The 24,122-nt window shown below is 41.5% G+C and overlaps 1 protein-coding gene across 2 annotated transcripts in view; it reads right to left on the bottom strand.

Annotated features, from left to right (window-relative positions):
* Positions 1-23,298, bottom strand: part of klhdc8a (kelch domain containing 8A) — a 39,659-nt gene extending 16,361 nt beyond the window's left edge. The window contains exons 1-6 of one of the 2 annotated variants that reach the window (XM_029430732.1): positions 23,024-23,298; positions 19,301-19,362; positions 5,512-5,933; positions 4,751-4,961; positions 2,921-3,085; positions 2,562-2,777 (exon numbers count right to left, since the gene is read on the bottom strand). In XM_029430732.1, the coding sequence (XP_029286592.1) occupies positions 2,562-2,777; positions 2,921-3,085; positions 4,751-4,961; positions 5,512-5,676 (757 nt within the window). In that variant the 5' untranslated portion in view covers positions 5,677-5,933; positions 19,301-19,362; positions 23,024-23,298. Of the gene's footprint in view, positions 1-2,561; positions 2,778-2,920; positions 3,086-4,750; positions 4,962-5,511; positions 5,934-7,615; positions 7,759-19,300; positions 19,363-23,023 lie in introns of those variants that run through there. The other variant, XM_029430733.1, reaches the window with a different exon arrangement.
* Positions 23,299-24,122: the final 824 nt, after the last annotated feature.

The following is a 24,122-nucleotide window of genomic DNA, read 5'->3' as shown; positions in this document are numbered from 1 at the left end:
CAAATATAATGTTAAAGGAATAGCATATTATTATTATTTATGAAAGTAAAATGAGGACATTGACATATATTTCCTGTCGTGCGTTAAGTGTAGAGCTGTAGTCGGGAGGTAATTAGCCTAGCTTAGCACAAAGACTGTAAACAGGGAGACACATCTTGCCTTGCTAGCTGTTAACCTGACTGCTTAAAAGAGAACTCCATCAATGTAGTGTTGCACTGCGATAACCTTGTCCCAGTCCCAGTTCCCAACTAGCCTTCAGACCCAACCAGACAATGTATCCGGCTGTATACAACTCTTCTTACATGTGTAGTGGTACATTCCAAGACTTGCAAACAGACTTTGATGTATAAAATCGAGTTCCCCTTTAACGCTGTTTATCTGACTTGTCTAACCGCCCACCACTGTAAGTGACCGTTTGTGGAGAAGTAACATACTGGATCTTGACCAACAGCCAGACACAACTGAGACACAAGACAGTTTGCCATGTTTGGTACCTTTGAGCTTCTACAGAGACCAAAACAAAAACCTGTTCTAACCAACCCTATCTGGCAAGTGGCACTGCACAGACATGCTGTGCCACTTGTTCATTAAGAAATAGCTGCAGCATGCAGCAACTCACCATCCGGGGTATCATCCCCGGAGTGTCTGTCTCTCATGTGGCAGGTTGCCACTGATAAAGTTTACGGCAGGATCATGAATCGTGGCTGCGCCTGCTGCCCTGGTCCTGCTGGACACCAGGAAGCCTTTTTGACATTTTCCTGGATTCATCCATACTTTCTCTTTTTCAACATTTGTTATGTTGTTTATCCTGTACACACGACATCTATTGCACGTCTGTCTGTCCTGGGAGAGGGATCCCTCCTCAGTTGCTCTCCCTGAGGTTTCTAACATTTTTCCTCCTTTAATTATGGGGTTTCTTTTAGGAAGTGTTTCCTTGTGCGATGCTGAGGGTCTAAGGACAGAGGGTGTCGTAACCTGTACAGTCTGTAAAGCACACTGAGACAAATGTATAATTTGTGATATTGGGCTATATAAATACATTTGATTGATTTGATGTGACTCTCCCTAAAGTCACTAATTGTGATTTGGACATTTCTGTATATGTACGAGTTTATGTAGAGACGGCTTAAGAGTTGCTTTTTTTGAAAGCCAGGCTAGCTGTGCCCCCTGCCTCCACTCTTTCTGCAAATCCAACCAAAATATGTTGATATTACAAAGTAAAATGATAATAAAGTAAAAAAAGAGAAGAAAAATAAAGAAAGCAGACGTTTACCTAAATGTAGAACTATTCCTTTAACCTCTACTAATAGATACAAAAAGAAATCAGAAATACCACATGAAGACAGGAAGACCTTGAGGAACACCACAGAAAGAGTCAAGCTGTCATTTGGTATCAAAAACTTTTGACATTCAGAGATGTGGGCAAAAAGATTATTTTTGGGCAATCGGATGGCGAGCACTTCTGTTCTGGAAACTGCTCAGAAACCCCCTTAATGACAATATACTTAGGACATTCATACATCATCTAAAAGCCCGCCGTCTGTAGATTGTGGCTGTAAAGTTTTATGAGGCTGTGATTATCCAAGAGATCACAACAGCTCATTTTATACAGCGAGGTCAAGTTTTAAAAAAACGATCTCACTAAAAATGAAATGGCGACTCTGGGGACTAACATCATCACACGCGAATACTGAGGCTCATTGAATCTTCAAGAGCCTCAGCTTTCTAGTCAAACCACATTTATGCAATTCCAAGACTGTTTAGGGACCCCAGCATGCAGACATATTCTAATATAGCATTTTTAGCACAAGTGAAAATAACACATTTAATATGTTTGGAGCAACTATAAGCATAACATTCTATCTCTGAGTATATAAACATATAGACTGCATGAGATTAGCATTAAGTGGGCACATCAGTAAAGGGGAGACATTTCATTCAAATAGCTTGATGTATCCTAACTTTGGAAAATAATTCAGCCTCCTTCCCGACAAGCTAGCATGACATGGTTGGTACAAATGGATGTTGTGAGTTATCTTGTTTCATGTGATCCCAATATATTCACCCTGCGGGGTTAAAACCCCCTCTAGACTACGCAAACTACATCTTTTCAACACGTCAAACAAACTGATCATTTACAGTTTTGGATACAGAGCTGCATATAAAGCAGTATTATGTAAATGCCTTCAAAGTCTTCAACCCCGCTTGATATTTTGTCCTCATTCCAACTCTTCACTGAAGTCACATTCTGCTAATATTTAGTGAAATAAGTCAAGATGGCATTTGTTGTATGTGCAGTTTCAGCTGGATTGTTTTACACATATTTCTGTGCTATTAACTCTGACATATTGAGGTGGTAATCAGGTTCAGCAACAACTCTTTGTCACAAAGCATGTGTGTGTGTGTGTGTGTGTGTGTGTGTGTGTGTGTGTGTGTGTGTGTGTATGTTTTAATTCCTGAATTATGGCTCAACAGGAGAGGAGTAGCAGGGTTTTACAGAACTATTATCAAATGACTAAAACAATAAATGGAAACCTTTAAAGGAACATGTGTTTTCGTACCTTGGTTGGTGTCAAAAATGTTGACGTTCTTGGTGAACTTGGAGCTCTGGTGTCCTCCCTGCCGCAGTCCTCCAAGTAGACACAACCTCCCAGTTGTATCCCATATGACGCCCCCATACGAGCGTTTACAAGGCATGATGGGTAACGTAGTCCAAGAACGCGTCTCTGCGTCAAACACCTCGAAGGCCTTCACTGGTCGCTTACACTGGCGACCGCCTCAAAGATTGTGTGAAAAGAATACTAATAATTAGTGCATATTGAAATTTAGAGAAATATTCTCTGTTGTTCAACACCCACAGTGAAGTTTTTGAACATAAAAACACACACACACACACACACACACACTGGTATGTTTGTACCTGCCACGTAGAGCCTGTTGGCCAGCAGATGTGTGTTTGCATCGTAACGTGGGGTCGGCATGGGAGGAAGTAGCGCCCACACGTCCTTTCGAAGGTCATACTGCTGCAGGATGCTGCGAGGGAGCAGGTCAGCACCCATTCCCCCCACAGCCAGAGCCCGGCCATCTACACAGACACAGACACAGACACACACACACACACACAGACACTTTAGGTATTTATAATGCATCGGATGAGCAAGTTCACCAAATGCATTGATTGTATGGATTTAAGTAAGTATGTGAAATATCTGTACATCACAACCTTCCCAAACATGTTACTGAAATGAGTCTGAGTAACAATAACAACCAGCTCAACAATAATTAGCTTGTGAAAGACCAATCCCAGCAGATGGAAACACCACCGTGGCACTTTATTTTATGAAGTGCTAAAAATCTGCAAAGCTAGAGAGTTGGCTGAGAAGTTTGTGACGAAGCAGGAGACTGTGACAGACAGGAAGGACAGGGAGTACAGCAGCAGAATAATAAAATGCAAGAGTCCACGTCTGGCACTTTGGCATGACACCTCCAGCATAAGAATGGAAGTGGGTGAGAGTGTTGACACGAGGGAAAATACAGCATTAACCGTCAGAAGGAAGAGAAGGAGCTGCAGGGACACAGTCTGCATTTTATTATATTTTTCTTGATACATCTTTCAAGTTCTTCTATATAAAGCTGATCCAATTCTAACCTCAATGCATCTACGTTACATAAATAACCAGATGGGGAAAAGTGATATTCTTTTTGGGGAATAGAAAAGCTCATTACCTGAAGCTCATTATCTTATATCTGGAAAATAATGATTTCACAAATGTCAATAAATATTGCATCATTAAGTAAAATCAAAGACATATTTGTTTAAATTTGGTCCTATTGATCATTTTGTCAGACAATGTCTCTGTGTTTCAGCTGCTGGGGATGAGTTTGGGGATGAAACTGCAATAAAAGGCAGAGGATTGAAGATCGGTCAGGGAGATGGAGAGAGCTCCTATATATACAGCATCTATCTGTGTTCCAGCAGACACTGACAGATGCACTGCTGGACTGAACACAAGCTCATCCAAGGCTGAAGAGATGCTTTCTGAAAACACTGTTTATTTCCTACAGACTGCTGGACTGACCCCAAACTGAGAGAATACATGTGAGCATCTCACCCAACAATTGCTCCATTGACTCCATCCAATGGGAAACTTACACAAGACATCTTGGTCACATTTAAAGTGCATTTAACTGTTGTTTGATGTGTTGTTCATGCAGTATGTGCAACATGATCTCAAGTTGACTGTGGAGCACAGTTACACTGATCATCTTCTCTACTCTTTACACACAGGTGCTAGTTGATGATATTTGACAGCAAACTAAACTGCAATATTTAGCTATGAACGTGAAACAGGAAGTCGAGTCCTCCGGTGATATGTTTGTAATTACAAGAAGTTCAGTGGCACAGAAAATGTACCGGTTACAAACATTAGAAAGCTCAGAGACACAGAACGGATTACAGAACATTGTTTGCAGTGATTTTACAGCTCAGCATTTACAGTTTAGGGTTCTTATGTTTAAGATATACTCTGTATCTAACTCATATAAGATTTAAGCCAAACAGCAAATTGTTCTTACCTAACCACACCTTTTAGGTCTCCCAGCTTTGCACACACCACCGTACAACACTGTTGTATATGTTAAAGTATTAGTGTGCAATAAGTACACAACTTATAACCCCGGGGTTTGGGCTGCTTTATTGCAGTACTCACACTTTTCAAAGTGTTACTGCTTAGTAAGATATAGTCCCTACCTTTCACAGTGATGGATACACCCATCAAGGCCTCCCGCAGAGCGCTCCTCTTCCTCCACCTCCCTTCCTCTGTGTTGTACATCTCCACCACCTTCAGGGGGCTCTGGTCCTCTCCCACTCCTCCCACCACCAGGATTTGTTTCCCCAGCACTGCCACAGCTGCCCCAGCACGAGGGGTGGGCATGGGAGGCAAACTCATCCAGCGGTCCCCCTGCAAACAGGGACAAGCAGCTGCATTCATGTAAGGCAGGTACAGACAAACCAACGACGTCTATGTGTTACAGGTTGAACTCTTCCCAGGTTTTAGTTTTTCTTTTCTTATTAAGTGCACTTCCTCAGTGCTTTATATATAGACCTAGTATAATGTCAATTTAAATCAATTGATATGTGAAACTGTCTTCTGGGGGCTTAAATGTAATGTATGTTTAAACAAATCATGGCACATTTGCACAGTGGAAATTGAAATGCAGCTACTGTAGTATTTTGCAATTGATTTATATTTAATATTTTATATATACTGTATATATATATATATATTTATTCCTAATTAGTTTAGCCCTTTCAGTACACTCATTTCTTGTGTCACATGTGAGCTAATGTGGGGATGTTTTTTATTGTGTTTTTTATCACTATGACAAAAAAAAAAAAAATTTGTTGTTGTGATTTTACAGAAATGTTTTACCAAATAATAGTTGTCAGTCGTGCACTGTCTCTTCCTAGTGAAGAAACAATGAAACATCAGATACAGACGTGTTTGGTACCTCAGGGGAGTATAGCTCCATGGCCGGGCAGGGCCTCCCCACAGCGTCGCAGCCCCCTAGCATGTACATCTGCCCCCCCACCTCAGACAGACTGTGGTAGACGCGGCCGCTTGCCAGTCGTGCCAGACTCTGCCAGTGAAACTCGTGGGATGAAGGTACCGCCATGGCCTCAGCACCCCAGGGGAGACTCAACGAGGCAGGGACGGATGAGCGAGGACGCCAGAGTCTGGGAAGTTCTGGGGATGGATTGATCAGGGGGTGCTAAGAAGATGAAGGTGGGGGAGAGCTGGGAGAATAGAGCCAGGGCCCCAGGGTGAGGGGGAGGTTCTTTATTGGAAAGTGAGCTGTGGGAGTGTCGGATCAGTTAAAGGCCAGGCTGAACTCTCCTCTCCTGGGGTTGGTCCGCCGCCTCAGGCAGGGCCCTGGAGGAGATATGAATTGAAATGATTTAGCAGTGCAATATACAGAGCAGGCATGAAGAAGTGAACACATCTGTAAGAGACTCAGCATTTTCTGTGGATTTATAATATGTTAACACTCTAACATCTCCAGCAAAGATTAGGATGTTACAAAGTGCATTGGTCAGGAAACATCTCATCAGCAGTGAAGCAAAGTAAGTACATTTGCTCAAGTACTTCAATACAGCTTTGGTGTACTTGTACTTAAAGTGGCAAAAGATAATATTTTTGCTTTAACTAATTAAATGTGGATTTCACAATATGATGGTTGTAGAATAATGACACCATCGGTTTTCAGAGTTGTTCCTTATAAGCCTCGCTTTCAGGATGCAATTCAGTCTTAGGGTCGCGATCTGCCCTTCAAAATAAAAGCCCTAGAAATATACACTGCATCACTGCCTACCAGAGAGCATTTCACTAAGAGTCAACTGAAACAAATAGCTTACAGTAACTATCCCCAGGTAGCAGAACAACCGGAGTAATGTGAACTGTGGAAAGCAGGTGCTAGCATTAGCCATGTTGCTACTTGCTCATATAAAAATATCAACGTACTGTGTCCAATGTAGTTAGTAGTTTACATGAATACGGAAAAGTGATGAATATAATACTTTGTTAGTTGCAGCCTTCTCTGGCAGCTACTAACTGTTTTGCTAACACAAGACTAATGCCACACACAAAACACACAAACAGCTTTTCTAGCCGAAGCTCGTTTGAAATGCTCATCTCTAAAACCCAACCAACAATACAAATACCATGACGCTCAATGACAGATCATTCCGATCTACATGACAGCTCCCTCTCAAATAAATGTTCAACTTTAAAGTTTGAAATGATCAGTTTTGAGTTGTGTGGGTTAGGAGTTACACATATTGAAGTGCAGTCTGTCAAAAGGAGGAGGGCCCCTCAGGTCACTGAACACCTGCGAATGAGTTTGTTATTAGCACAATTAATAAAATTAAACTTATATACATATTCTATTTCGTAAGACTATGACAGCGGTAAGATCTGCTTGGCTACCTGTCACAAATGCTTGAGTGCTGAAGAAGTTGAGGTAACACAGTCACTTAAATGTGAAAATATAATATTGTGGATTAACGCTATTTACATAATAATGATACTTTCAATACATGTTGTAGATAATACTCCCAAACCTTTTATTAAAACAGCTCTGCCACAGGAATACAAATGAAAGTACATAGTAAACACAGTTGGCTAATGAAACTGCTTTAAATAAACTCAGAGCTCAAATCATAGTGAAAACCAATCTGATGCTACAAGGAGAAAGCTTTTTAAAGGAATACACTCACTGCCTGAACTATCATGTGAATCAAAGTAGTGCTTTCATTCAATCTGTTGCCCAAAGATTCTGAACTTCTGTGAAGTAAGTCCCCGTCATCATTTAAAGTCCAATATAGGGATGTCATATTGGGTACATGTTGCCCTCGTTAGCCTGACACCCATTCAAACATACATGCGACCATAAGAGGCTCTTTCCTGTGAGTCCAGTACTCCAACGTACTCAATGAGCTTTCGTGCCAATTTGTTAACACGTTAAATTAACCTATAGACCGTCATGCGTAACCGAGACTACAAATGACGCACCTTTCCCTTTAACACTACATCACTTTGCCCGTGTGTAACTTAACTGTGAAACAAAACATCCTCCTCTTCTATGCTCTGCTCAGATTATTAGCAGCTCAAGTCTAGTGGAACCGAACTGACACGGCGTCTTTCATGTTTAAGTTTCCTTCCTTGTCCTTGTGATGTCGGCCGTCGCTGTTGTTTTTTCCTGTGTCATCCCTCAGGAGCTTTGTTTCCTGCATGTAACCCTCTTCTCCTGCCTACGTATGGTTTCCAGCGAGAAACGGGGGAGGAAGTCAGTCGCTGACGTGACTACATCACAGACTACATCACCTTAAATGCTCCTGGGACGCCTGTCATTACTGCCAAAGTCAGGTGTGTTTGCAGGAGGTCACAGGGAGGAACATGTAATTACCCAGCAGTTATTTAACATAGTATCTCAGCAGTTTATCCTTTAAAGCTTCACGTCTCTTTTTAACACATGCCCCCCCTCCTTCCAAACCCCCACCCCTTCCCCCTTTTCTCCCCCTCTCTGTCCGTCTCCCTCCGTTTTACCGCCACGCTTTATCTACCTGTCATACCTTTGATCAACTCACAGACGGAGGAATAAAAGACGGAGGGTGAATATAAAGAGAGGACTGTCCTTCAAAATAAAATCTCCCCCACTTTAGAGTGCCCGGGTAGGTTGCCATAGCAACAGTTAGGCTTTTCCCAAGAGGCGCAGCTTTTGTTTTTTCATTTTGTGTGCACATGATTGCTTATCGCTTGGTTTGCTGTTAATAACAGCTTATGAAAAAGGATGAATAACAACTAAAAGCGCTTGCTTGTCTATAGGCTGACCCTGGCAGGCGTGCGTTTGCTAACGAGGCAGGGTAGTTCTCTCCCGCCCCGGCTCACAGAGTGCATTAATTGCAATCTGTAACCGATTTTGTTCGCCACATCGTTTTTTTTAATTAACTGCTTGAACAGCTTGAGATCAACAGTAAGCCCACCAGCATCATCTGAAGTCATTTACAATCAGCATGCCTCCGACTTGAAACTTTTAATTAGGTTGCATAGTTGCTCTCCCTCAGCTCCCTCCGTGCAGGGACCTTCTCTAAATGTAAAGCCACAGAAAGCTTCATTCATTAAATGAAGTATAATGAAGTGCATGTTAATTTCATGTCATGTCTTTTCATTGATCAGCGTCTCATCAACCTTCCATCCACGTTTGCATGACAATAATCATCAGTTATGATAAACAGGTTGTTGTGTAAGAGGAACATCTGAACTCAAGTCTGTTGGTTGTTCTGCTCATGGACTTCAGACACATCAATATGCAAATTGTGAGATTGCAAAAGCTAACCTGAAGCCAAGGCACAAATCCAGCCAGAAATAACATTTGATACAACAAATTGGAATATTTGAGACGACTAAACTGGATCCGCCCGCACTGAGTTAATCCCTTTTTAATCAGACCTAGAAGGGAGAATTCCAGCATTGCTCTTCCTATATTCTTCATTTGTCATGTTGTTTTCAGATTTATCATGGATAACATTTTTCAAATAAATGTACATTTGTTAAAATGTAATTGAATTAGCTCACTTGATAGCATTAGAAGGTCAACCTGTTAATAAGTTCTCCATTTCCATTATCCAGGAGATGGGCGGCGATGGCACTGCCGCCCACTCACAGCTTCACAATAGATCTTTAGAAACCTTCGGGTGACATAACGGAGACTACGTCCATTTGTCCATGAAAACAGAGGATCAATCTTCCCTGTCTGTTTCAGTGGAGGAGTCCTGACTGAGAGGACACACTTTCATCGAGATGGCAGCTTGTTGTTTTCGTTCTATGCTGGAGAACTCACACCAGCAGATAGCGTGCATACACACATTTAGGTTGTTACCACAGCAACCAATGCAGAAGGTTATAAGATGCTCGAAAAGCCTTATCTGACATGATCACGTACAGCAAGCTGGAATAACAGTCCTATACATCGGAGTCATAAAACAAGATGTGTCTACAGCCTGAACAGTCCGATGCCGATAATAGCCTGAAACTGTGAGGCAGCACACTCACTGGAGAACACTCACTGGAGAACACTCACTGGAGAACACTCACTGGAGAACACTCAGTGCACGTAGGTGTGATCAACTCATTTCTGCAATACAAAAAACTGTCGATGTTGGCATGGGCCTGGAGAGATTACTATTGAGTTGCATTGTGGGAAATAAAGGATCCCGCATTTCGGACTCTAAAAGTCAGGATACCTTTTCCCCTGCTGATTCAATATTGGCCTTTCTTTTTCTTATCTGTCCCTTGTGGGTCCCCAAACTTTATGAAAGTGAAAGACGTAAACGCTGGAGTACCCCTTAAAATGTGGACAACTTAAATACTAAATATTTGTCTGCGAGAAAAAACTAAATTTACAGCACAAAAAAAGGCTTTTGGGGATTTTGGAAAGGTTTGTGACGGGACTACGACCAACAAGATATACAAAAACTGATATTTCCACTTTTGTTTGCAATAATAGGTGGTCTGAGTATCTGAAAGCAAAACAAGTGGCAACATTGCATTGGTCCTGTGCCTGAACTGCATTACCATGTTTGTTTCAGCTTGTTTTTACAGTGTTATCTGCAAGTGAAACATGCTGCTAATGGGCAACACACTGTGTTCATGGTTTCAATTAAGGTTTGAAATCATGAAGAGGAACATAATCCTGGCTACGGCATTGATCGCCCGCATAATATCTTTAAATATAGCAGCAATCTTTAATCTGCTGTGTGGTTTGAATTTTTCAAAGAAAAACTCTTTCCCACAGTCTCCTTTAATCCTCCTTTCAAGTCTGTCTTACAGGTTGGGCTGTGATTTGGGAAAAGGCTTCAGGAGCCCACACCAGTTATTTTTAGTGCAGTGACCTATTTTCATTATTTAGAGGTCAGATAAAACGCCTGGTGTGCTTTATTCTGGTAACAACTGACCCTGTCTGTACTCCCCCCCTCCCTCTGTAGGTGCAGGCACTTCACCAGGGGATCATTTATTGACTTGTATTTAATTAGTCTGAGTATTCAAATAGCACATCTGTGCTGCAGTCTGTAGCTGACCTCAGTACACCCAAAATGTGTTAGTGCGTGCGTGGGTGTGTGTGCACCTATCTGTGTGTGTGGAAGTGTACCTGAGCCTGAGCTTAAATCAGACAAATACGTTTTTCATATGGCCTGGTTTTAACAATGCAGAATTCATCCCCCAGAGCTCCAACAGCAGCACTGATACGATCAGTACTGTTCTGGCTCATGCACGCCTTATCTGGTCTGAATTTCAGCACAGGCCAGCAACTTCATGGTATCAACCTGCTATTGATAAAGATCCATTTAACTTGAGGAGGGAGAAAAAGTCAGGAAAGTGATGACACAGCAGTTCCTGTTTATCCTGAGTAAATTATCTCGGACATTTTCATATGAATAAATAACTTTTCTTAGTTTCCTCCGTTCACTGACGCAACTAAGCTTCAGCCCGTTGAAGTCCTGCAGCGAGCTCAGCTTAGCTCTAAAGAGCTAGAAATATACACTCTCAGTAGAGTGCAGATCTCCTCCAGGTGTGTCTCCCTCTGCCCTCCCAAACACTATTATTTATATATACATATATAAATGTACGACTCAAAAACTGACATCCATAGAAAAGTGTGGTCTCATTTTAAGACCAGATATGTTATGATCCACTTAAGTTAGGCACGAAAAAACATGTATATAAAATAGTATTCAAATAATAAAATGATATACAATTATATATATATATACAGTATATCATTTTGTAATTTTTATATTATTATATATTTGTCTGGTATCGTGCCTAACTTTAGTGGATCATAACATATCTGGTCTTAAAATGAGACCACACTTTTCTATGGATGTCAGTTTGTGAGCCATGACAAAGTGTTGCCTGCAACAGACGAGGTCAGGCTTGTTTTGAGGCTGATGGGTTCAGTATTATGCTAGATTACCGAACACATGATCCCCTGCTGACGTATGCCTGGTGGAGATAATAAGGGAGATACATGTCAGTTGGTAACATCCATAAATATAGTATCAAGTATCCACACGTCTCAGCTCAACTTTGGTGCCGTCTGGATCTAGTGACCAAGTGAACGATCCCCATCCCCCAAACCGTGTTGAGACACATACGTCTTAACGTAAATGTAAATGGTCGGTCTCATGCCTAATACGTGTCCATGTTACTTTTACGTAAAAGTCTGTAATAAATACCATCAGCAGCAGAGTTCTTTACCTACTAAGTGATAAAACTGAAAAGAAAATGTATTTTTATAAATAGGAAAGGAGAAAAGGATGGTGACAAATGGTCAAAAAGTAAATGTTTCACATTGATCACTGATGCATCCTGTGAAAGAACAGAAAACACTAGCTTCTTTCATATAATTACTGTTTCCACAACACGGTTCTCTCTTTCTGCTCCTTCCCACGCACACAAGATCAGAACATCGTGAAAGCATTGTCGAGGATATTTATCGCTCACAACACTGTGGTATGAAACAGAGAGGAATCAATAAAGCACAGACACAGATATAATTGATTAATTATTATTTTGTTGCACAACAATAACAATAATGAGAACACTACCTGCTTCCAAGCACAATCGCGTCGGAGAGCTGAACCAACGCTGACACCTTGTAACGCATGAACCACTCAACATATATTGAATCACATTCCATTACCTCAGACTTCATGGCACCAAGGTAATCCATGCAGATGCAAAGGTGACCTTCTTATGACCTTTGAGATCATGTTGTCAAAACATATATTTGTCATTTACATATGGTAGGGACTTTTATATAGGGCTCCTTATGTAAACTTAATGAATAAGACATTGTTCATTTCGCTTATCTCAACAGCATCATCTCTTTCTGTAAATGTTGTGTCATGTCTGAATAAAGGAGTGTTTGAGTTACAAACATCCATCACTTTGACAGCTTGATGAAGCCAGACATGCCACGTATCCCATATCATTGAAGTGCAACACCTCAACACACAGTACCTAGAAGCTTCTAAGGTTTAGCTTCTATAAAGTACAGAACCAGATGCGTTTTAAGTTTCTCGAGATTTAGGGCAATGTATCGTTATAGTTTGATGTTGCACTACGTCAGGGGCAGCCAACGCGGTGCCCGCGGCGACACTTTGTCGCCCGCAGAGACTAAGTAAGTCGCCCGCAGGGAATGTTCTAAAAATAGCACTAGTCACCACAGAGATCTGTCTAAAATTTGTATTTCATTGTTTTGCTGTTTTTTTTATATCAATAACACTTGAAATATTCTTTATTTTAAAATAACAATATTGAATATAGAATTTAAAAAACAAAAATGTTTTCTGTATATGAACTCTGACCCTGCGTAAGCTAAATCTCCATTTCCCTTTTCGCTGAGACCAGCTAGCGGGAGCAGCTACGGTGGGGCGCTAGGTGCGTTTTGTTACGCTAAACACGACAGAGAAGCAAAAGAAAACTACTATTTTCAAATGTTGAAATAGATTGAGAACATAAATAAATAATGTTGCATGTTTAAATATATCTCTTTCTTACCATGGTAAATTATTGTTAATAATCATTGTGAGGAATAATTAACATGTGATCAGACAGTCTCTTCACATATATGAATATTTATTATGATTATTATTATTAATGATAATATTATCATTAAAGGTAAACCGTGCAACTATCTTATCCAGGAAGTTTGTATCAAACAAGTAGCCCTTCATAATATTCAGTACCCTTGAAATAGCTCTCAGTATCAAACAGGTTGGTGAGCCCTGCACTACGTAAACCGTTTCTTACCTAAAGCCGCGCCAGTGTTTACTTCTCTCCTCTCACAGTATCCGCACAAGAAAAGTCTGTCACTGAGTCACTAAGTGACAGACTCTATAAGTGATACATTTACAAATTACACTATTGGTTAAAGTGAGTAATAGCGCTGCATCATCGACCATTGATTCCAAATGAATCGGCGCAACAGGTTTTTAGTTTGTATATGAATAAACACTGCAGCTCCTTTTTCTTTGGTCCATATCTCCCTATTTCTGGCTTCTTTGGAATTAATAGAAGAAAGATTGGCACTGAGACCTACCATGGAGGAAAAGACAGACTAAAGAAACCTGGAAGATGAGCAGAAACACGTCAGCAAAGGGAATTGAGCAGTAAAGTGGAGCCAAAGTAAAGGAGAGCTCATGGATTACTTTAAAACGGGATTTACAGGAGAGGAGGCCTCATTTTCTCTGTTTTACTTCAGACCAACACACAATACTGTCCATGACAATAAAGCTGCCTTTACATGATAGGAAATGTTCTCTGCGCTAAGCGCGAGGTTGGGCACATATCGCATATAGCAGATATCGAGGTCAAAGTTGAAATGATTTGAATTTTGAGCGCAGCGCTCGGTGGCAATTTCGTGCGGGCCGCGACTCTCGATACATAAAACAACGGCACAGCCAGCGCAAAGCTGTTTTAACGCTGATCATGTGAAAGCAGCTCAATACTGCGTTTAGCTGTAAAACCTCAAGGCACAAGAGCTTCTTCTTCACCGGGTGAACATACAGCACAATCCAGCGTGAACATATTCAGCCTCTCTGGCTGACAGATCCGCAGCTCAGCTCTTCTCAGCCAACTGAATCACCACCTTGTTCCCAGCAGCAGCTGCAGAAATCCTGCCGCCGGGCAGCTCCAAGATTAGATGAAGCTCTGGGTTACCTGGCTGCCCAGCTCCAACCGATCTAATAGCCCAGACAGGATTAGGAGAATGTGCTGCCTTAACAGAGCGGGGCAGAAAGCTAAAGTCTGAAGGTTCGCGGGCTGCAAAGAGTCGCTCAACCAAGAAGAGTCTCGTCTGAGTCTAAGCTGACCTCTGGATCAATAAGCCAGAGGGAGAGACGGCATCCCTCTGCTTCCAGAGCCAATGGCTGTTCTCTCTGCTAATCTTATCTCTACTGTGCACACATGAACACACCGTGTGCTATCTGTAATAAGTCACCATCAGCAGAAAGAGACTCTATGGTAAGGAAGAACAATGCAGAATAATAATGTTGCCACTACCCGGAGCAGGAAAATGACCTGCTGCTGTCATTAGAGCTTCCTTTAGCTCTGCTGCTGCTGGTCACCTCACTGCGAGTGCTGTCATTTACATATTTTACATAAGATTGAAATGGCAAAATGCTCCAGCCCAGCTGTTCCTGTGTCTGTATTGGTACTGATGAAGTGAATTAGCAGGCTAAATCTGGCAGCACAGGGTCCAGGTCCCATAAAGAGAGAGCCGAGATTAAATAAGTTGTGGCTGATTGTTGGCTCAGGCTGTTGTGGAGCAGTTGGCGTTTCTCTTATCTGCCTTTAAAAGGCAAACTGGTTCTGTTTCTCCCCCCTGGCTTGGTGTGGCTGTCCTATGCTTTTTTGTGTCTTTTATTTGTGTGTGTAGGCGCATGTGTCTGTGTTTAGCTGACAGATGCTGTAAAAGTGAGCACACTCTGTCACCGTAGCAACTCAAGTGTGCCGTTATGTAAATGGGGAGAGAACTGAGCAGAGCGCCAGTTTCTTTCTCCTGCTCTGGTTTTCATGACACTATCAGTCCAGTACATAACGCACTGAGCATCTATCAGCCTGAGCAGTTGCATTGGGAAGGACAAATATAAGGAAGGAGGGAAAAATACACCTAATCTAAAAAGTCATGCCGATTGTATGTAAAAGTGTATTGAATGTGTATTAATGGTCAACAGCTTGGTAAGCTACGGTATGTAAGGATAGACCTTTAAAAGCTGCATTTATAGAAGTGTCAGATTCTACTCAAACCTTTGAATCTGCTTTTGCTCAATGTTCTCTCCTTTTATTTACTGGCTTACGGAATAGTCACATGTTTCTAGCTAGGCATAACATATATTTCTTTCAAATTGATATATTTTGGGTTTTGCCGTCAACTTTTCAGCACAGAGCAAATATCTTATATGTTTGAGGAATGTCTATAGAACTATGTCGATAGGACATTTCTATGCCTCAGCTATTCCAAAGAATATATTGTGCTGTTTATTCTACTGATTTTCCATTTAGGATCATATTTTAGCACTACAATGCCCATCATGCAACAGGAAGTGTAATGTTGCAGCCAGTTGGAATGTCATCAGCTGATTGAATGGTGTTATCAGTGGCTATCAGCTCCTTCTTCTCTGTCAAAAGGGGCCTGCTGCAGCAACTAGTAGCTTTTATCATTTATTCATATCGCCGACAGAAGGAATAGAAGGAGACGACTCTGACTTCTTCATGTTCATTATGACATTATGCCTCCCTGTCAATGTGTTGTTGTCTTTGACTTAACAATGCAGTGATGCTGATGCTGCTCATTTGAGTCCCATGGAACCTTTTTTGAAAATATGAACATCAAATGCAATTAAAATACATTTTTACTTCAAAGCTTTTTTTTACAAAATTCTGTAAATTTTAACAGACAGCTAGACATATGTGCTGTTATCAGCTGGGAGAGGGTCAGAGGTCACTGATCAGTCACCAGAGACAGGGGTTACCATCTCCCCCTAACATACGCTACAACCACCTGTTCACATGACTAAAGCCCGACACTCAGGTCACATGATAACAACTGAGAAAACTCCATCCACATCCACAGCTCCAACAAATATTCTCTTACTAGCTTTTGCTAGAAAGCTTTTGCTCACATTGTTTGCACCATTTTCCTTTTTGTCGCATGGTTTCATGATTTCAACATCACAGACACAGGAGAAACATGTATCTCGTGTTGTGCTGCTTCCAGCATGTGTGCTAAGTGTTTGGAGGAAATACATTCATGAATAGAACTGCCATTGCAACACATTATTGGGTGAGGGCCCTGTGATGATCACAGACTTCAAAGTTTAACCACCTTACAGTAGAGTGTATACAGCACATGCACTCTTGCTCTTTGATGCACAGATGCACACACATCTTAATGAGTTTAAATCGGAGAGTCTGGAAGCAGCTGAGAAGCTAATCAGAAGACGTTGCTGCATTTTGCATGTTGCTAGGCCAGGAGCCATGGAGACAAGACGGAAATAGATACAGGCGCTTAGGAAAAAGCAAAACATTAGCAGAGCTGAGAAAACAAAGCTTGATGTTTGCATGGACATGACGTGCCTTCATCAAAGAACATGCTTGGTTACATAAGGACAATGTATATTGAGGTTCCACTGTACTGTGCTGTGTCCTAAAGCACGGCCCCCTCCCTGGCTCAAACACTCGTATATTCAGGGCATAGTGGTTCTGCTCCCTTTCACTGACTGCTGTGTAGGAGTCAAATTAAGAGTGAGCTGATCCAGTGTGGCAGTGCTGTGAAGGCTTGAGTGGAGAAAAGAGCAAAGGAGGAAGAAGCGCAAGGAAGTGGAAGAGAAGAGGAGAGGCAGAGAGAGGAAGGAGTGGAACGCCGAGGAATGGGAGAAGTGGGCTAAGTTAATGGATGGTGAATATTACATGGACGAGATAATGAGAGGGAGGGGCAGCTTAATGAGGGGGGAGATAGAGGCTGGGTAGCAAAGCTAACGGGTTATATGGAGCACAGGCTCTATTACAGCGGGGAGTTAGGGACATCATAATCCCTGTGGCCTTATAAGTAATTACTATGTGATAGAGAAAGAGAACGGTAAGACCTATCTACTGTCAGCAGAATTGGAATGAACTCCCCAACAGTTCTTTCACTGCACCTCGCTTTTATGTGTGTGAGTGTGTGTCTGCTGCACTTTACCCTTTTAACATTTGAATAGTTGACTTTCAGAGTGGGAGAAATTGTGCATAGTGAGGGCATTTCTTCTTTGTATACTTAACCTCCCTATAGGAGGGTTAGTTCAGGGGTAGGAGGTGGGTTTTAGGGTATCTTTGGAAAACATAAAGAGTGTGTTTACCTGCTCTCTGTGTGTGGATCAAAAGACAGCAGAAGTTCTCTTTTATCTACCTATTCTAAGCATACACAGTACTTTATTCTGCTCCAGTATAAACACATTCACATTGTTCAGTTGAGCAACAAGAAGCATTATGTGTCCCTTTAGATCACTAGCTCCAATAGTGGATGTGATGTATTGAGTAAAAGCAGGCCACAAGGACTATCCAGACTAATTTGACGTATCTGAGGAAATGTTGTTATTTTTGTTAATAGCTGTAGCTGATCCAGCCAGGCCTATTTTTGGACCTGCTGAGCAACCAGGAATACATAAACCATGCAGAGGTTCTTAGCTGCACAGTCTCCAACCATCCACTTTAACTCTCTGTACAAACAAGGAGAGTAGTCATCTTACACACATTATAAAGAGTATCTTATCATGTACTAATCTACCTCACTTGACGTTCAAGTTCAGGTTCACGTTAATTGTCATCTGCATAGCAACAAGCAAGAATTCATAGGCTGAAATTAATTGACTTAATATCACCACATACCATTTAAGAGTATGTAGCTGCTATAAGTAGGGTTGTCCAGATCTTGGTTTTTTGCCGCCAATCTGACTTATTCAATAATGAGTATCTGATATGATGTATTTTCCTAAATAGAGCTGCAGAGTGCACACTTAAAGTGCATTAAAGTTAATAAAATAAATCCAATGCTTGATCATTCATTTGCTTTGCATTGCATACAAGAAAGAAATGCCTGCATCCTAACTGTTCCTTAATGTGTTTTATTTTCATTTTCTAGAAAAAACCAACACAAATGAAGTGTATTCCATTAAGTGTTTATTCTCGTCGTTTGTACTTTGCGTGGATTAAATTAACAAATTACTCTTATTGTTTTTTTGCTCGCAGGCTTTTGTTGCACTTGCAGTGGCGTGGGGAGTGTGGTTGTCTTCAGCTCTCCACCGTTTTCTCTCTCTCCTCCAAAACACCACACCATATATGACAGCAAAACACAAGAGACTCTCACACTGAGCTGAAATGAAACAAGTGCACATAAATAATGTAAAAACAAAAGCAAAATAAACAATCACATACTGCCTTTTGCTGTCATTAATGGTGTGTGGTGTTTCGATGCAGACGGGGCTCAGCCTCTGCTCTTACACACACGGCAGAGCTCAGCGGAACAGAGGAGAGACGGACTGCGAAGATGTGGAGGCGGCTGCACTCGTTGTGTTGCTGACATCCATAGCTATACGTTTTCATGTCTTTAATAATGCTAGTGATTAATTTACCACTGAGCACATAGGATGGTGTTGTTTCCTAATTCCACGCTTTGCTGTACACCAAAATAAAGTGTACACTTTCTACTAATGTTAGCAGCACTATGCTAAGTAAGTAAGCAATACATTAATGCAACTTACTGTTTTGTACTGAAAAGAAATTACATAAAGTATGTGCCACCAGTCGTCACTCAAACTGTGACTTTGGAACACTGCTGCCAATTCAAAATTTGAAAATGTCACTCACCTTGTCAGAATGAGATGGCATGTCATCCCAACAGCTCTGAGTGACAGACATATGTTATATCACTTTTTAACTTCCTCCTAACTTTGACATAGAGGAGCTCCATCCTGTTTGAGTTATGAGAAAATGAGCCGGCTAATGTCACACTGAGGCCGGCATCGAACTGTATCGATTGAACATAACGCCGCACACTATGCATAGCAATTGACTGAAATGTTATTTATGAGTGTGTGTGTAAGGAAGTAATCAATGCTTGTTAAATCATGGAAAGGAAAGCGTGCATGGAGGAGAGGAGGTAATACATTGAAGGTTATAAATCAATGACGCTGCTGTACCTTCAGGTTGGAATCCCAGGCAGGAAACCCTTGATGATGTCTCAGCACTGCAGTTCAGTTACCTGTGAAGTCAAGAAGATGACACTATAAACTCTACGCCACAGAGCATTTCCACACACTAACACTGCAGCTCTACACAATTGCAAATTGACTGTGTGCTTATCTCATCACCCTCAGCTAAGGCTCGGTAAAGAACCTCAAACCTTTTTTGAACACTGCTATCGAATGTTTACTCAGATTTTTGTATTATTTACTTCTTCTGTGATCTGACAGTTTAATTGTGGCAAAGCTATTGTACAGCTGCTGGTGTTTAGAAGTCAAGAAAAGGGATTTGTAGAAAAGGAAGTCAAATATCAAAAGTATTGTTTTGGTATGGTGCCAAAACTCAGGTACCTAATAATACGACAGTGTGCTACCTGCTAGGGGGGAATGGGAATAGTCAATTATTTGAGGATTCGATCTAAGGAGCCTGATTCAACTGCCAATCTTCGCAGTGGTGGGAACATGTGGTTACGAAGCAAAGGATCATTCCATTCGGGCTATGTGTGGTGCTGAGTGTCTGTTTCTACATACAGTATAATTGCTTGGTTTCTCCCAATGAATCGTGATATACAGTATAACCCTATTGTGGTATATATATCACCTTATTCAGGGTTCAAAGTTAAACATTTATTTTATGCACAAAGTTAATTTTGACTTTCACCTATACAAAATGTTTTATTTATTAGCAGCCATCAGTGCCCGATCGGTACTGCGCACTGCAACTCTCAACATCTTAGCTACTACCTCTCTCTCTCTCTCTCTCTATCGTCGAGAAGAGAAACACAAACACTCTCTCTTCTATTGATCTACCTACTCTGTCTCTCCCCCCTCTCTCTTCCTCTCCTCGTCTCTCTCTCACACACTCGTCTCTTCTTCTTCTCTCTGTCTCTCTCTCTATCTCTGTCTCTCTTGTCTCTCTTCCCCATCTCTCTGTCTCTCTTCCACCTGTCCTTCTCACTCTCTCTCTGTCTCTCTCTCTCCCCCTCTCTCTCTGTCTCTCTCTCTCCCCCTCTCTCTGTCTCTCTCTCACACACTCTGTCTCTCTCTCTCTCTCTCTCTGTCTCTCTCTCTCCCCCTCTCTCTCTGTCTCTCTGTCTCTCTCTCTCCCCCTCTCTCTCTGTCTCTCTCTCACACACTCTGTCTCTCTCTCTCTCTCTCTCTGTCTCTCTGTCTGTCTCTCTGTCTCTCTCTCTCCCCCTCTCTCTCTGTTTCTCTCTCACACACTCTCTGTCTCTCTCTCTCCAACACTCTCTCACTCTCTCTCGGTCTCTCTCTCTCTCTCGTTTTCCTTCTATCTCTGGATTTCTAAAATGGGGCGAATGAAATTAAGGCCAAAGTTCTATTAACAACCACAAAAAGAAAGCAGGCAGACTTGACCAATCAAATTTGACTTAGTCGTGGACCCCACTACTACCTGCCCAACCCAAACATCAGACCGACAGAGTTAGCGAAAAGCAAAATAAAGAACAACCATCCAGCAGCTACAGAGCCAAACATTTTTCTCAGGAGTCGGTGGAGACCTAAGGAGAGTATATACTTATTACTTACTTACTAATTCCCCCGGTGTCCCGAACTAATGTTACTGTTTGTGGGGTGCGTGTGTAAGTATGTGCTAAGATGTTAACTATAATAATGGCCTGTATGTCCGTCACATTGTTTTGATTCATTCTAAAATATAAAACTGCACTTAGTTGCTCAGATTCTGTATTAAATACCAAATATCATTGACATAGTTGTAGAGTTGAAACAGTAGTTTAAATTAAGCAACCTTGGGGTCCATATTTCTCGCATGGAGTTCCTGATGGGGACCATTGGAGTAGAAAGGTCTAAATTAGATTGTTTTGCAACTGTAGCCTAAGTTAAGTTGAGTTTCCAACTTTGGAGCAAAGTACGACAGTAGAGGACAGCGACAATGTCCCTCGGGGAGAAAGGAAGTCAAAGAAATGTCATTCTTCTTCCCGTATATCTGTGCTCAGCCTGAACCTAGACAGACTGAAGCTGACAAGTGTGGTGAATATTGAGTAAGTGACCTTTCAGATAAGGCCTGGATGGTCTTTATATTCACTGTCATCATTGTCATGAGGGCTGTAACAATAGATCCATCATCATCAATCATCATTTCATGGGCTGCGGAAGGAGCTGAAAAACCTTTTGCACTATGACAAATGATGTAAACAATCCAATATACAGGGACTTCAACTCAGTTGCCAGTTTATTAGGTAGCCATAACAAAAACTGAGAGGTGTTTGTATATGTTCCTTTTATAAAAATGAGAATAGACCTTCATGAAGGCAGGATTTTTGCAGGACTGTTGTATTAGCTATATTAGTTTTAGGTAGTTGTTGTGAAGGAAACTTTTAATGAGCAGAGTACTGGAAACCAAAGAAGCTGATGGAGACCGAAGTGATGTCTTACTTTGAAGGTTTATTAGAATCTTGATCAAGGAGAACAGAAAATAAAAAAATACAAGTGAATACAGAGATGCAGTCTCTCTCTCTCTCTCTCTCGCTCTCTCTCGCTCTCTCTCGCTCTCTCTCTCTCTCGCTCTCTCTCTCTCTCTATATTTATCCAAAAACAAGGCACTCCATAAATTGTTTACCTAAAGATGGATCCCCTTGATGGCTCCGAATCCTAGTCAACACATTCCAAGTAAGACATAGCATCGACTGTCTGATTTAGCACAAGGGCTCATAGTTATATTACCTCACCTCCCCTGCACACTTGGCCATCCTCTTTCCTTTTCTTGCAGCTGTGCTTTGTCAGATCCGGGAGTCAACTAGGGTGAGTTATAGATCTGACCTGAGGGGCATTCTGCAGGTTGGCATTTGACCTAAAGACTATTTGTATGTACGCTGCCATAAGAAGGACAGTCAACTCTCCAAAGATGTACATAGACTGAGGTTTGACCATATTAATATAAGTGTACCCAAAATATATACAGGCCTTAGTCCTAGAATGACTTAACAGTTGTACCTAATACACTTAGAACTGAGTGTAGCCTATATTGTATGATCTGCAGTGGCCTTATGGCATTTTTTAATTATTAATATTGCCACCTGTGTTATCACCACAATATTGCATTGTCTATGTCTTCCTGGTCTTATGTGGTAGTATGTATATCTAAAATTTATTTTTTAATTACCACAGGTCAGGTCCCTGCTCTTCACAACAAGAGGGACCATTCAGAAACTGCATGTTGTTGTTTGTAATGGAGGCTTTTAGGCGGTTAATTATCATCACAGTGTTACACACAAAGCCAATTACAGGAGCAACATTTACGTTGTATTGTATCCCTACTGAGGTGGCTGGCCTCATAGAAGCTTAGCTAGTGCAGCTAATGTACCTTAGCCGAATTTAAGTCAAACCACAGCTAGCAATAAGGCAAATACAAAGTGTCACCTTCTTGTAGAATAGTTTTAATATTAGCCTGCAATAACCTTTTCGCGCCACCAGCTAAAATTGTACGTTTGTCTCGGCACTAGCCGAAGTTGACACTAGAAAAGGGTAACTTTCTCGGGATTTCCTGAGCAGCGTGTAGCCAAATGTAACGAGTAACGAAATACTGCTAGCTAAAGTACTAGCATTACTTTTCAACTGAGCCAGGAGTCCTGTCAAACCGCTCGCCTCTCGGGAAGACCGCTTACATTACCATTAATGCATTTCCCCTCTCGAGCTACTTACTTTTCCCGTTTCCGTCGCCCCTCTCTCGGTGTGTACCGCTTCTCCTTTCCCCTCCACTCCTCTCTCTGGAAGCGAGATGGAGAGAGGAGTCGGATCCAGGCGGAGAAAGATGGGAGGCGAAGCGCGCCGCAGATAGCTCCCGCTGCACCTCGAGCGCACAGCGGAGGAGCGGGCTGTGAAACACGACAGAGCTCCGTTTACCGAGCCAGATATATCGCCATTATGTGGGTCAGTGATGAAGTATTCATTTCCAGCTTTCATCACACAAGTTAAAACTCATTCCTGCGATGGAACAATCCAGAGAGAGATGGAGAGCCTGTGTGTTGTGATAACCTATATTTGGTAAAGAGGAGCCCACTGACACTTTTTCATGTAGTTGAAATGAAAAAGACAGTGGGCGTTTACTGGTCTTTCAGTTGATTTGAGGTAACAGTATAAATATTGTGTAGATGAAAAATACAAAGGGATAGGGTTATAAAGAGTTCAGAATGGCATAGTTATTTTAATAACCTTTATCCTGGTGACAAAGCAGCAAGATCTCTATTTTCAGATCATCTTTTTATATTAACTGTAGGTCAATACGCTGCTACCTGAGGTCTGCACATTACTTTGCTGCCCGAGGCCAGACATATGTCCACACTGATACAGAGACAGGTTTGATATTTTATTTTAACACTTTATAACTATAATAAATATTGAATTATTTTTAGTTGAAATTGTATTTAACTTCACCGACACATGTTAGGTGTTGAGTCAGGGTTTGGTGTTGTACATGCTAAAACACTGGAAAATATTGAGGAAATGATGTGTAATATAAAAAGGTGTCATATCTCTGTATGATTCGCACACAGTTGTGTAAGCATGGCAATGAGCATCAGCCTTCAGAAGTCACCTTTAAGAGTCAGCCTGCAGACTCCTCTCAGCATCAGGTGTATTTAGAACAGCGTTGATGAGTAAAAACACTCATTGGACATTAGAGTGAAAGATTGAAATCGATTACAAAATTCGATAATTCTTCCTCTTTGGTGCCCCTTCCACTGGTGGCGCGTCTATCCCAACAGTACCCAATCCACAGTGTTACTGTTTGAGCGGATGGGGC

The sequence above is a fragment of the Cottoperca gobio genome, chromosome 5 (assembly GCF_900634415.1).
Source record: "Cottoperca gobio chromosome 5, fCotGob3.1, whole genome shotgun sequence".
NCBI classification, from domain to species: domain Eukaryota; kingdom Metazoa; phylum Chordata; class Actinopteri; order Perciformes; family Bovichtidae; genus Cottoperca; species Cottoperca gobio.
Note: the sequence above shows the minus strand (reverse complement) of the source record. Positions and strands in the feature narration are given on the sequence as shown.